Genomic DNA, 13,439 nt, shown 5'->3' with positions numbered 1-13,439 from the left:
CCTCTGCCTCCCGAGTGCTGGGATTAAAGGCGTGTGCCACCACGCCCGGCTCTTTCTTTTTTTAAAAAATATTTTCATTTACTTATTTGCAAGCAGGGGCGGGGAGAGAATGGGCACACCAAGGGCTTCTGGCTGCTGCAGAGATTGCAGGTGCATGTGCTACTTTGTGCATCTGGCTTTGTGTGGGTACTGAGGAATTGAACTCTGGCCATTAGGCACTGTAGATAAGTGCCTTAACTGCTGAGCTGTCTCTCCAGCCCCCTAGAAGCATTTCAACACACTTTTTTTTAAAAAATTTTTATTACCATTTTCCATGATTATTAAAAAAAAAAAAAATCCCATGGTAATTCCCTCCCTCCCGCCCCACACTTTCTCCTTTGAAATTCCATTCTCCATCATATTACCTCCCCATCACAATCATTGTACTTACATATATGTATAGTATCAACCTATTAAGTACGCTCCTCCCTTCTCCTTTTTAACTTACTGGCCTCTGCTACTAAGTATTTTCATTCTCACGCAGAAGCCCAATCATCTGTAGCTAGGATCCACATATGAGAGAGAACATGTGGCTCTTGGCTTTCTGGGCCTGGTCAACAACACTTTTAAAAATGTGGGCTAACAGGGTGTGGTGGTGCACGCCTTTAATCCCACCACTTGGGAGACAGAGGTAGGAGGATCACCATGAGTTCAAGGCCACCTTGAGACTATATAGTGAATTCCAGATCAGCCTTGGCTAGAGCGAGACCCTACCTGGAAAAACAAAATAAAAGTAACCAGGCTGTTTTTGAACTTGTGATCTTTCTGCTTCTGCCTTGAGTGCTGGGATTACAAAGGGTACAAAGACACCCACATGATAGTTGTACTTTCAAAGATGACAGCAGCACATATTATAGTAACAAGAGCTAAGAGCTAACATTTATTGTTTAAAAAGAAAAAAGAACAGAATCTTGTTATGGAGCTCATGTGGGCCATGAACTTGAGAAATCCTGCCTCAGCCTTCCTAGTGCTAGGATTATAAGCACATGCCACTACACCTCACTACATTCACTGAGTTCTTATGTTTTAAGCACCCAGTTAAACCTTAGTGCAGCTTGATAAGTTTAGGAGTACTTTCTTCTTTTTTAAAAAAATATTTTTTATTTTTATTTATTTGACAGAGAAAGAGGGGGAGAGAGAGAGAATGTGCACGCCAGGGCCTCCAGCCATTGCAAATGAACTCTAGATGCATATGCCCCCTGTGCATCTGGCTAACATGGGTCCTGGGGAATCAAACCTGGGTCCTTTGACTTTGCAATCCAAATGCTTTAACTGCTAAGCCATCCCTCCAGCCTGGGAGTATTTTCTTCAATGACAAATGAGAAACTGAGACATAAAAGGCTGAGTAGTATTTTCAAGTGATAAAGCCATTCTTTGAACCTGGATAATTTTACTATAGGGCCTCCAGTCTTAATCCTGAAATGATTATTTTTTTAGTTGTTGTTTTTTTGAGGTAGGGTCTCACTCTAGCCCAGGCTGACCTGGAATTAGCTATGTAATCTCAGGGTGGCCTTGAACTCACGGCAGTCCTCCTTCCTCTGCCTCCCAAGTGCTGGGATTAAAGGCGTGCGCCACCACACCCGACTATCTAATATATAGTTTTTAGGCTTCTTGTAATATGGCCAGAGATGCTCAGAGGTCTGTATTGCCCAAAATAGGAACAGCCGTGTATCTCATTTAGCCCATCTGCCAGCCCATGCCTGATGTAAGTAGAATGTTAAATGATGACCGAGGTCCAGTTGAGTTGAGGCTTGGACAGAATACAAATAGGTAGAAGTGGGATTACTTACCAGTTGTTTCATGTTTTATGTTGTCACTCTGCTATATATGCCTTCTGGGTATGTTTTTTCTTTTTTAAATCAAAGGAGCCAAGGAATAATCTGCTCCAGAAAATACTGGCCTACAGCCAGATCAAGTATTGGCACGTGCTACAAGTAGGGACGTCTGTACTTTCAGATCCCAGTGTGTGTACACTCACATGACACGGAGGGTGTGGAACCGAGAGCTCGGCTGGAGCCTGCTCAGGCTTCCTGTCGTCTCCGCGTGCCGCCGTCGAGCTACTCTACAAAATAGGGATTGCCAAGGAGGCTTAATTGAGCCTAGAAAAATAACCCACAAGTGTTGAGTGACGGCCCGTTGGTGTTTCTGTTTGTATTTAGAAGTACTGTTTAATTATATTGTGGCTAATCTGCAATTTTTTTTTTCAAAATTACTCTGAGTAACATAACAGTATATGTACATTTACTGCAGTAGTTTTCCTTCCTTCCTGAAAAGTATTTTCTCCTTTTATTTTAAGCTGTGAATCCTTTCTTAAGGAAACCCCCAATGCGGAAAACAGTTAAGAGGTTGCCTTACTTGTTGCAAGGTGGGAGGCTCTAGTTCCTCCGCCTCCCCCTTTGGAATCTGTAGTCTTCATCAGAGCACTGTTGGAAAACCACTAATGTGTTACCCACTAGTTAATCCTTAACAGGAAATGTGACTTCATCTTAATGAGGCCAGGTGTACAGTGACACATCGTCATCCCATTGCTTTAATGCCACACCCCATAAACATGCTGAACTTCAGTGGTGAGAGGATATGCTAACGCTAGAGAATATCTTACCATGAGACACTTAAAACTATATGTCAGATGATAAGGAAATCTGAACTGTCCTGCTTGATGCTAATACTGGACAGTAATATTCTATATTTGTCAAAATTTTTACTGTGGGGGCTGGAGAGATGGCTTAGCGGTTAAGCGCTTGCCTGTGAAGCCTAAGGACCCCGGTTCAAGGCTTGATTCCCCAGGACCCACGTAAGCCAGATGCACAAGGGGGTGCATGCATCTGGAGTTCGTTTGCAGTGACTAGAGGCCCTGGTGTGCCCATTCTCTCTCTCTCTCTCTCTCTCTCTGCCTGCCTCTCTGTCACTCTCAAATAAATAAAAATATTTGAAAAATATTTTTACTGTGCACAATGAATATTTTTATTGCTTTAAGTAAAGTGCTGACCTTGGAAGAAGAAAAATTGCCAAATGCCAGGCATGGTGGCTCACACCTTTAATCCCAGCACTCGGGAGGTAGAGGTAGGAGGATCACTGTGAGTTCGAGGCCACCCTGAGACTACATAGGGAATCCCAGGTCAGCCTGGGCTAGAGTAGTGAGACCCTACCTTGAAAAAAAAAAAAGTAAAAGAAAAGAAAAATTGCTGAAGAAGCCTATGTAAAATGGCATCCCATACTATTTCTCCAGCTTCTCAGTAGTTGGAACAGTTTTTCCAGGAGGTGGTATAACAGTTGAGTGAACCAAGCTGGTTTATTTAACGAGCTCTCTCACTTTCTACCTATATACACCTGGGAGCCTCAGTTTGTTTGTTTTTTTTTTTAGCTCTGAAGTGGAGTAATATCTATTTCATGGGTTGTGAAAATTACGTAAGATCATATGGCTAGATGCACAAGGGTGTGCACGCATCTGGGGTTCGTTTGCAGTGGCTGGAGGCCCTGGTGTGCCCATTCTCATTCTGTCTCTCTCAAATAAATTTTTTAAAACAAGTGCTGGGTGTGGTGACACATGCCTTTAATCCCAGCACTGGAGAATCAGAGGTAGGAGGTTCATCATGAGTTGGAGGCTACCCTGAGACTACAAAGTGAATTCCAGGCCAGCCTGGGCTAGAGTAAGACTGACCCTACCCCAGAATGCAACAAAATAAAACAATCAAAAAAGAAAAGGTGCTTTTCTTGGCTCAGTGGTAGAGTACTTGCCTAAGATACATAAGTTCTTGGGTCCATTACCAACAAACAAAAAAGCTAAGTATCTGTAAGGGCTAGAGATATAACCCAGTGAAAGGATGCGTATCTAGCAGGTGTGAGGTCTTGGATTCAATGCCCATTACCACCCAAACTGACAACAAAAACAGCTGTATAATCTAAATATAGAGAAGGAGTTTATCTTCATTTTCCAGATTAGTAGACAGTGGAGTAGGATGTCTAATGATTTGCTGGGAGAATATTATCATTAAGTTGGAGACCTAGACCCAAAACTAAAATCTGATAATATCATCATCATCATTAATTTTGAGTCAAGGCCTCATGTTGCCGTGGCTGCCCCTGACCTTACTTTGTAGCTAAGGCTGGCCTTGAATTCCTATTCCTTCTGCCTGTCCCTCCCAAATGCTTGGATTTCAAGTGTGAGCCACTATACCTAGCCTTAAAATTGGACTTTTTTTTCCCCAGGGTAGGGTCTCACTCTAGCCCAGGCTGACCTAGAATTTACTATGTAGTCTCCGGTGGCCTTGAACTCATGGTGATCCTCCTACTTCTGCCTCCCAATTGTTGGGATTAAAGGCATGCATCACCACACCCAGCTAAAATCTGATTTTTTTCCAAATATTTTTATTTTATTTATTTATTTTTTTTGGTTTTTCGAGGTAGGGTCTCACTCTAGCCCAGGCTGACCTGGAATTCACTATGGAGTCTCAGGGTGGCCTCGAACTCATGGCAGTCCTCCTCCCTCCCGAGTGCTGGGATTAAAGGTGTGTGCCACCACACCCAGCTTTTATTTTTTTCGAATTTTTATTAACTTCCATGATTATAAAAAATATCCCATGGTAATACCCTCCCTCCCCCAAATTTATTTTTATTTATTAGAGAGAGAGAGAGAGAATAGGTGGCAACAGAACTTCTAGCCACTGCATATGAACTCCAGATGCATGTGCCAACTTGTGCATCTGGCTTATGTGGGTCCTGGGGAATCAAACCTGAATCCTTAGGCTTTGCAGGCAAGCATCTTAACTGCTAAACCATCTCTCCAGCAGCCCCCAAATCTGATTCTTTTAAAAAATTTTTATTTATTTATTTACTTGAGAGAAAGAATACACATGCCAGGGCCTTCTGCCTCTGCAAACAAACTCCAGATACATGTGCCACCTTGTGTATCTGGCTTACTTGGGCCCTGGGGAATTGAACCTGGGTCCTTTGGTTTTGCAGGCAAGCACCTTAACCGTGCTAAGCATCTCCCTAGCCCTCTTTCCATAGATTTCTCTCGAAAGTCTTAGGAAATTGTATTTCTACCAGTCATTTCTATTTTTAGATGTCCTGAGTTTATAATGAATTTTGTCTTAGCCTTTTCCTTGGGTCTTGTGTACTTGCACAACTGGTATTTTGTCTCTTCATCATTTGACCTCACTGTTCTTACCAGGGGGCTCCCATAAAGTCAAAATGATGACAAGGGAGGCTGCTAGGGAGACAGAAGATCTGGGTTAGAAATGTATAGTCCAGGTGAAACTTGCTTTTCTGATGTCTCTGTAGCTCAGTTTTCGTCATCTATTCAGATTCTAATATTGCTTACTCCTTAATTCCCTCAGGGATGTTAGTGGAAGGGTAAGTTTGTGCCTGGAAAAGTATCTGTCCTATTTTTAAAGATCTCCAAGGAGAAGCTTTCATCATTTATGTCTGCTACCAAATATAGTTCTTTTCAAATTCCCATACCCTGAACAGCTGTTCCCTCCTGGAATGGATAAACAGCAAAATCTGTTGCCTGGGAATCTGGGAAGTACTAAAGATTCTTCACAGATCAAGACATTAGATGAATCACTAGGATGCAGAGAAGGCCGACTGATAAGGGATGATAAGGGTAATCCACTTTATACAAACCAAGGAAGCATCCCCAAAATATAGTGAAAACTTGTAGCTCTGATACATGTGGAAGCTTCCTTTAACTCATGCCTCCTCTCTGTTCATTTCTTACCTCTTCCTCAAAGACTGGTTGTCTAACAGGCCATGTTCTCTAGTCCTAGAATACTTGTCATGATTACTTGGTTTTTCAAGGTAGGGTTTTACTTTAGTCTGGCCTGGCCTGGAATTCATTACACAGTCTCAGTGTGGCCTCAACCTCATAGTGATCCTCCTACTCTGCCTCCCAAGCGCTGGGATTAAAGGCATGTGCCACCACGCCTGGCCACTTTTTAAGATTTATTTATTTATTTATTTTTGCATACACAGAGAATGAAAATGGGTGTGCCAGGGCCTCCAGCCACTGTAAATGAACTCCATATACATTCATCATTTTGTGCATTTGGCTTTACGTGGCTACTAGGGAGCTGAACCAGGGTCATTAGGCTTTGCAGGCAAGCCTTAACCACTGAACCATCTGTCCAGCCCCATCATGATTACTGTTTGTTTGTTTGTTTTCAAGGTAGGATTTCGCTCTAGCCCAGGCTGACCTGGAATTCACTATGTAGTTTCAGGGTGGCCTCGAATTCACAGTGATCCTCCTACCTCTGCCTCCCGAGTGCTGGGATTATAGGCGTGCGCCACCATGCCCAGCCCATCATGATCACTTTTGACATCTGGACTTATAAGGTTGTCAAGAAAAGAACAAAAGGTCTCTCCTTCAGGAAGCTTTTCTTGGTTCTCCTACTTTGAGTAGGACTTTAATATAAGGGTAAAAACATTAAGACAAGTGCTTACTGGGCAGTTTGATGAGCCCAGTATATACATTTAGCCAGACAGCAGCAGATGTTACACCCCTAGGGCTTGTGACTATCCCTGTTGTCGGTTTTCAGTATTAGGGATATATTCCCTCCCATGGAGTGGGCCTCCATTTAGGGTTGGAGAAATGGCTTAGCGGTTAAGGTGCTTGCTGTGAAGCCTAGAAACTCATTTTCAAATCTCCAGGTCTCATGTAAGCCAGATGTATGGTGATGCAATCGTGCAATGCTACATGTGCACAAGGTGGCGCGTGCATCTGGAGTTTGTTTACAGTGGGTGAAAGCCCTGGAATGCCCATCCTCTCTTTCTGTCACTTTCTCTCTCTCTCTCTCAAGTAAATAAAAAGTATTTATTTATTTGACAGAGAATGGGCACGCCAGGACCCCTTGCTATTGCAAACAAACTGCAAATGTGCATGCCATTTTATGCATCTCCCTTCTCCTCCCCTCCCCTCCCCTTTTCTTTCCTCCTCCCTCCCTCCCTTCTTCCTCTCTCTCTCTCTCTTTCTCTCCCTCTTTCTCCCTCCCTCTCTTTCTTTCTTCTTTCTTTCTTTCTTTCTTTCTTTCTTTCTTTCTTTCTTTCTTTCTTTCAGAGAGGGGGCATGACAGAGAGAGAGGAAGCAGATAGAGAATGGGTGCACCAAGGCTGTTAGCTACTACAAATGAACTCCAGATGTTGGCGTCACCTTATGCATCTGACTGACCTGGGTCCTGGGGAATTGCATCTGGGTCCCTAGGCTTCAAAGGCAAGCACCTTGGCCACTAATCATCTCTCTAGCCCCATTTCTTTTCTTTCGTTTTGTTTTGTTTTGTTTTGTTTTGTTTTGTTTTGTTTTGTTTTGTTTTGTTTTGTTTTGTTTTGTGACAGGGTCTCACTCTATAGTGCAAGCTGGCTCAAATTCATGGCAATCCTTCTGCCTCAGTCTCCTGAGTCCTGGGAGCCACCACACCTGGCTTTAGTCTACAATTTCAACCTCATATGTGCAGGAAGGAATAAATTTTGTTTTCCTTTTTACCTGGCAAAATCCAAACCTCTTTCACAACCAGAGTTCTTGCCTGTTGTAGTCACCTCCCAGGCAGCTCCTGTCCACGCTACTCTATCTCCTTTCTGAGCTCCCGTGTCAGGGATTGATGCTCCGCATAGCCCCGACTCATGTGCTGTGTCTCATCACTTGGAAGGAGGGGGAGGGAGGGAGGGAGAGCAAGAGAGAAAGGAAAAGGCTTCTTATTTTGTGCTTTCCACGCCATTGAGGACCAGTTTTAACTGTTGAACCTAACATGTCTCATAAGTATTGCCACCAGATGGCACTTTAGGCCCCACCATTGCCAAGTTAGCTATTAAAAATGCTTTCAGTGAGCCAGGCTTGGTGGCACATGCCTTTAATCCCAGGACTTGGGAGGTAGAAATAGGAGAATCACTGTGATTTCCACACCAGAGTGAGTTCCAGGTCAGCCTGGGCTAGAGTGAGACTCTACCTTGAAAAAAATGCTCTCAGTAATGAAGTTTAAATTTCTTTTTTTTTTTCCTATGCCGCATGGTTTAAATTTCTTTACTAAGCTGACAGTCAATAAACATTATATCTCTACTCTCTGAGATGATGGTAGAAAAGAAATGCATAACTAATTTTGACTGGAAAGGAAACTGAAAGTTTCATGTGTATGGATGTGATATTATCAGGTGGGAAGGATATTTTAGCTCAAGGGGGACATTTGGACCTGATGGCATGGAAAGTGGTCAGAAATGGTCCTACCATGGCGTCTTCCTCTTTAGTCTGTCCTCACAGATGCTGTAAACTAACAAAGTTGTTACAATCAGCCAGGCAAGAGAAAGCAAGAACCGCATGGAAAGAGTATAAACAAGGCTGGAGAGGTGGCTTGGTGGTTAAGATGCTTGCCTCATAGTGTAGGGATCTGGGTTCAATTCCTTAGTACTCACGTAAGCCAGATTCACAAATTGGACCATGCATCTTTTTTTATTTTTTTTTTCTTTTTTGCAGTGGGCATAAACATAAATAGAGGCCCTGGTGTGACCATTCTCTGTGTTTCTCTATCTGCCTCTTTCTCTCTCAAATAAATACAATATTTTATAAATAAAAGAGGCTAGAGAGATGGCTTAGCAGTGACGGTGCTTGCCTGCAAAGTTTAAGGACCCAGGCTGTACTCCCCTGAATGCACATAAACCAGATGCTCCTGGTGGTGCATGCGCAGAAGGTGGTGCTCATGTCTGTAGTTCGTTTATAGTGGCTGAAGCCCTGGCATGCCAATTCCCTCTCTCTTTCTCTCAAAGAATATAGAGCTAGCCGGGCATGGTGGTGCACACCGTTAATCCCAGCCCTCGGGAGGTAGGAGGATCACCAGGAGTTCGAGGCCACCCTGAGACTACCTAGTAAATTCCATGTCAGCCTGCACTAGAGTGAGACCCTACCTTGAGGGGTGGTGGTAGAGGGAGAATATAGAACAGGAGAGATGGCTTAGCAGTTAAGGCACTTGCCTGTGAAGCCCAGGGACTCATGTTTGACTCTTCAGGTTCCATGTAAGCAAAGTGATGCAAGTGTGCAACATTGCACATTCACACAAGGGGGCTCACGCATCTGGAGCTCGATTGCAGTGGCTGGAGGCCCTGGTGTGCCAGTTAGTTCTCTCTCTCTCTCTTGCATAAAAACACTGAACTGGCGGGTGGAGCGGCAGAGGGAGCAGCTAGAGCTGAAGTGCTTGTGTTTGTGTTTCAGATGGTGACCCTCTTTCAGATGTGGGTTGTCCCCCTCTATTTCACAGTGAAGCTGCATTGGTGGAGGTTCTTAGTGATCTGGATCTTCTTCTCTGCTGTCACAGCTTTTGTCACCTTCCGAGCCACACGGAAACCTCTAGTCCAGACAACCCCAAGGTGAGAGTGTAGGTGGTGGAGAAGAGCCTGGGCTTCCTGAAGCTAATGTGTTGGAATGCATGGGACGAAGGTGGGTTTAGACTGAAAATAGTGGCTTTTTTACCCTGCAAAAGGATTTGCGTGGGGCCTCTTGAAACAAGTTGATTGGGAGACCCACTTTCTATTCATAGGTTCAGAGTCCCCAAATACTTCCTTATATCTCACTTTATAGTTTTATTAAGGTCTATTTATATTAAAAGCAAATGAATTAAATAAATCCTAGGATCATTGTGGTCTTATTTTAAATTTATTTTCTTCTATGAACCTTTCTCTGATCTCTATATCAGACTTTCCTTTATGTTTTCTTCCAAGTCCTTGCAGATTTCATGATAGAAATAATCACAACGCCGGGCGTGGTGGCGCATGCCTTTAATCCCAGCACTCGGGAGGCAGAGGTAGGAGGATCACCATGAGTTCAAGGCCACCCTGAGACTTATTCCAGGTGAGCCTGAGCTAGAGTGAGACCCTACCTTGGAGGGGGTTAAAAAAAAATCACAGTTTATTACAAAATATTTTGAGTGTCTTATCTCCCTCACTAAACTGTTAACTATGAGATCAGGAACCACATCCACTGCGTTGGTCACTGTATATCCAAGCCTTGCAACAAGGTCTGGCACATAGTAGTCTACTCTATGAATTTTTGTTGGGTGAATGAATCTGAGAAAATTTGTAATTTTCCAGCAAATAGTCCTTCTTTCTTTTCTTTAAAATTTTTAAATTTATTTAGTTGAAAAAGAGAGAGAGAGAGGAGAAGGCAAATAAAGAGAGAATGGGTGTGCCAGTGCCTCTAGCCACTGCAAACAAACTCCAGATGCATGCACTACCTTGTGCATCTGGCTTACGTGGGTCCTGAAGACTCATACCTGGGTCCTTTGGCTTTGTAAGCAAGTGCCTTAACCACTAAACCACCTCTCCAGCCTTATAGTACTTTTTTCTTATAAGAGAGCTACTGCTGGGGCTTCCTCGTTTCCGAAAACCCCCTCCTCCTGTATGGGAGCTCTGTCTTCTTCCTTTTATTATGGTTTAAATTTTTTAATATAAATTTGTATTCGTGAGAGAAAGAGAGTGGGCACACCAGAGCCAGTAGCTGCTGTAAATGAACACCAGACACACATACCACTTTGTGCGTCTGTTTATATGTGGGTACTGAGGTATTGAACTCAGGTTGTCAGGCTTTACAAGCAAGCACCTTTAACTGCTGAGCCATCTCTCCAGACTCTTTTGTTGTTGTTTTGTTTTCTCAAGGTAGGGTCTCATTCTAGGTCAGGCTGACTTAGAACTCACTATTAGCCCCAGGCTGGCTTTGAACTTACATAGATCCTCCTACCTGTGCCTCCTGTGTGCTGTGATTAAAGCTGTATGCCACCATGTCCATCCCTTCCGTTACTTAAGTTCTAATACAATCTTTCTAAACTTCAAAAGCGAGAGAGCAAGCTACTGACTCTATAATTCTTTGTATTTTATCCAAATGCATTTCTCATTTAATCCTCCCAGCCAGCTTGTGAGGTCATTTAGTATCTGTACTTGACAGAAAAAGATTTTTCTCATTCATTCATTCAACAAGCACCTGCTATGTGCCAGGCCCTGTGCTGAGTGCTGGGGATACAGAGCTGGATAAGACATGGTCCCTGCCCTCCAGGAGTGCTCGGTTTAATGGAGGCGTTGGACAAGAAAGTACCTGTCGCAGTGCAGTTGGTAAGTGCCAATGAGAGGTGTCCGCAGGTTCAGGAAAGCCGCACAGGGGAACTGGCTGGCCGCAAGGTTGGGACCACTTCATCCCAAGTCTTCCTTGCTCTTCTCGTACATCTTTAATCATGCCTTCCTCTTGCTTTATGAGTTTCATTGTACACTAAAGTTGGTGATCAGGAAGTTATTCTCTGGCCTCTATGGCCTTTAGAGAGGGTACAGGATCTAGAACCAGCTGGATGTAAGTTGAAATGGCCAGTCCCATTACTTCTCAGCACCATGACTTCACCTTTCTGGACCCGGAATTTGTCATTCCCCAAAATGGGATGGTGCTTGCTTGACCTCATATAGAATAATTAATGATGAAATACAGTATAGCATGTTAAGTTGCCAAGTGCTGAATGTGATAATGTAGGCCTGGCATCCCAGCTCTCAGGAGACAGGGGCTTGTGAATTTGAGGCCAGCCTTGAGCTACAGAGTCAGTTCAAGTACAGCCTGGACTATATATTGAAACCCTGTCTCAAACAAACAAACAAATATTAAAAATAAATAAATAAAAGTTATGGGGCTGGAGAGATGGCTTAGCAGTTAAGCACTTGCCTATGAAGCCTAAGGACCCTAGTTTGAGGCTCAATTTCCCAGTACCCATGTAAGCCAGATGCACAAGGTAGCACATGCATCTGGACCATGTTAGCAGCGGCTGGAGGCCATGGTGCACCCATTCTCTCTCCCCCCCTCTCTCTCTCTCTCTCTCTCTCTCTCTCTGTCTCTCACACAAATAAATAAAAGAAACAAAAAATAAATAAAATAGAAGTTACTATTGACAAATGGTATTATCTAAAATAAAGTGACTGAAAATGTGTCAATAATTTGATGGTGCCTTCCAGTTTTAGTGCCCTTTCATAAATGTCCTCTGGCATTTAATGAATATATACCAGGAAGGGCTCTGTGAGAAAGGTAGTGTAGTTTTCCCCATTTTACAAAGAAGTAAACTTGTGTCAGAGGTGACTTTCTCTTCCATTAAGCTACTCAGCAAATAAAACCATAATCCTCTGATCTCAGCCATCCAAGTGTGGGGTTGGAGAGATGGCTTAGTGTTTAAGGCTCTTGCCTGTGAAGCCTAAAGACCCAGGCTCAATTCCCTAGGACCCACGTAAGCCAGATGCACAAGGTGGCGCATGTGTCTGAAGTTAGTTTGCAGTGGCTAGAGGCCCTAGCACATCCATTCTACCTGCCTCTTTCTCTCTGTCTCACATAAATAAATAAAATATTTACGGGGCTGGAGAAATGGCTTAGTGGTTAAGGTGCTTGCCTGTAAAGCCAAAGGTCCTCCGTTCAGTTCCTCAGGACCCACACAAGCCAGATCCAGCACAAGGTGGCACATGCGTCTAGAGTTCATTGAAATGGCTGGAGGCCCTGGTACACCCATTCTCCCTCTCTCTGTCTGTCTGTCTCTCTCTGCCTCTCTCTGTCTCTCTCAAATAAATAAATAACTATAACGAATATTAAAAATACTTATAAAATTAAAAAAAGCTGGGTGTGGTGGCGCACACCTTTAATCCCAGCACTCGGGAGGCAGAGGTAGGAGGATTGCTGTGAGTTCAAGACTACATAGTGAATTCCAGGTCAGCCTGGGTTAGAGTAAGACCCTACCTCAAAAACAAAAACAAAAACAAAAAACAAAAAAAAAAACTCAACAATAACAAAGAAGCTTAATTCAGATTTCTCTCCCTTATCAACAGTGCAAACTCTGAATACTATAGCTGTGTGTGGTTGTTAGTGCAGCACTACAAGATGAGTGAGGTCTGTTCCTCACCTGAGAAGCTTGCTTATGGGAGACAGGTAGGGACCTGGAGCTTCTTACTGGGGCCCAGCAGGTCTGCCAGTAAGGAAGTAAGCTTGTGTTCTTGTCTTGAGTAGCAAATTGCTAAATTGCTCCTATCACAGAATAGTGGTTTCTAGTACCAGGGACCCTATATCATTTAAAAGGCTTATCCTGAGAATCATCTTCCTAAATCTAGCTGAAGTTCAGTCATCCAGATTCACATTGCTCTTCATTGTACCTGGAGCATACAACTTACTTGAGAGGCCTGAGCAACCCCACTCCACTCCACCAACACAAGGCACATGTACATCTAATTCAGAAGTACTCTTTGAGGCAGGTGTGGTGACACATGCCTTTAACCCCCACACTGGGATGGCTGAGATCAGAGGATTGTCATGAGTTCAAGGCCAGCTTGGGCTACTGAGTGAGTTCCAGGTCAGCCTGAGCTAGAGAGAAACCCTGCTTCAAGGAAAGAAAAAAAAAACAACAAAAAAAAAACAC

At 43.5% G+C, this 13,439-nt stretch overlaps 1 protein-coding gene across 4 annotated transcripts in view; it reads left to right on the top strand.

Annotated features, from left to right (window-relative positions):
• The window catches only part of Rnf121 (ring finger protein 121), a 74,635-nt gene that overhangs the window by 39,537 nt on the left and 21,659 nt on the right, over positions 1 to 13,439 (top strand). For 3 of the 4 annotated variants that reach the window (XM_045145042.1, XM_045145043.1, XM_004650986.3), the window contains one exon: positions 9,233 to 9,387. In XM_045145042.1, the coding sequence (XP_045000977.1) occupies positions 9,233 to 9,387 (155 nt within the window). The remainder of the gene's footprint in view (positions 1 to 9,232; positions 9,388 to 13,439) is intronic. The other variant, XM_045145044.1, reaches the window with a different exon arrangement.

The sequence above is a fragment of the Jaculus jaculus genome, chromosome 3 (genome assembly GCF_020740685.1).
Source record: "Jaculus jaculus isolate mJacJac1 chromosome 3, mJacJac1.mat.Y.cur, whole genome shotgun sequence".
Classification (NCBI taxonomy): domain Eukaryota; kingdom Metazoa; phylum Chordata; class Mammalia; order Rodentia; family Dipodidae; genus Jaculus; species Jaculus jaculus.
Note: the sequence above shows the minus strand (reverse complement) of the source record. Positions and strands in the feature narration are given on the sequence as shown.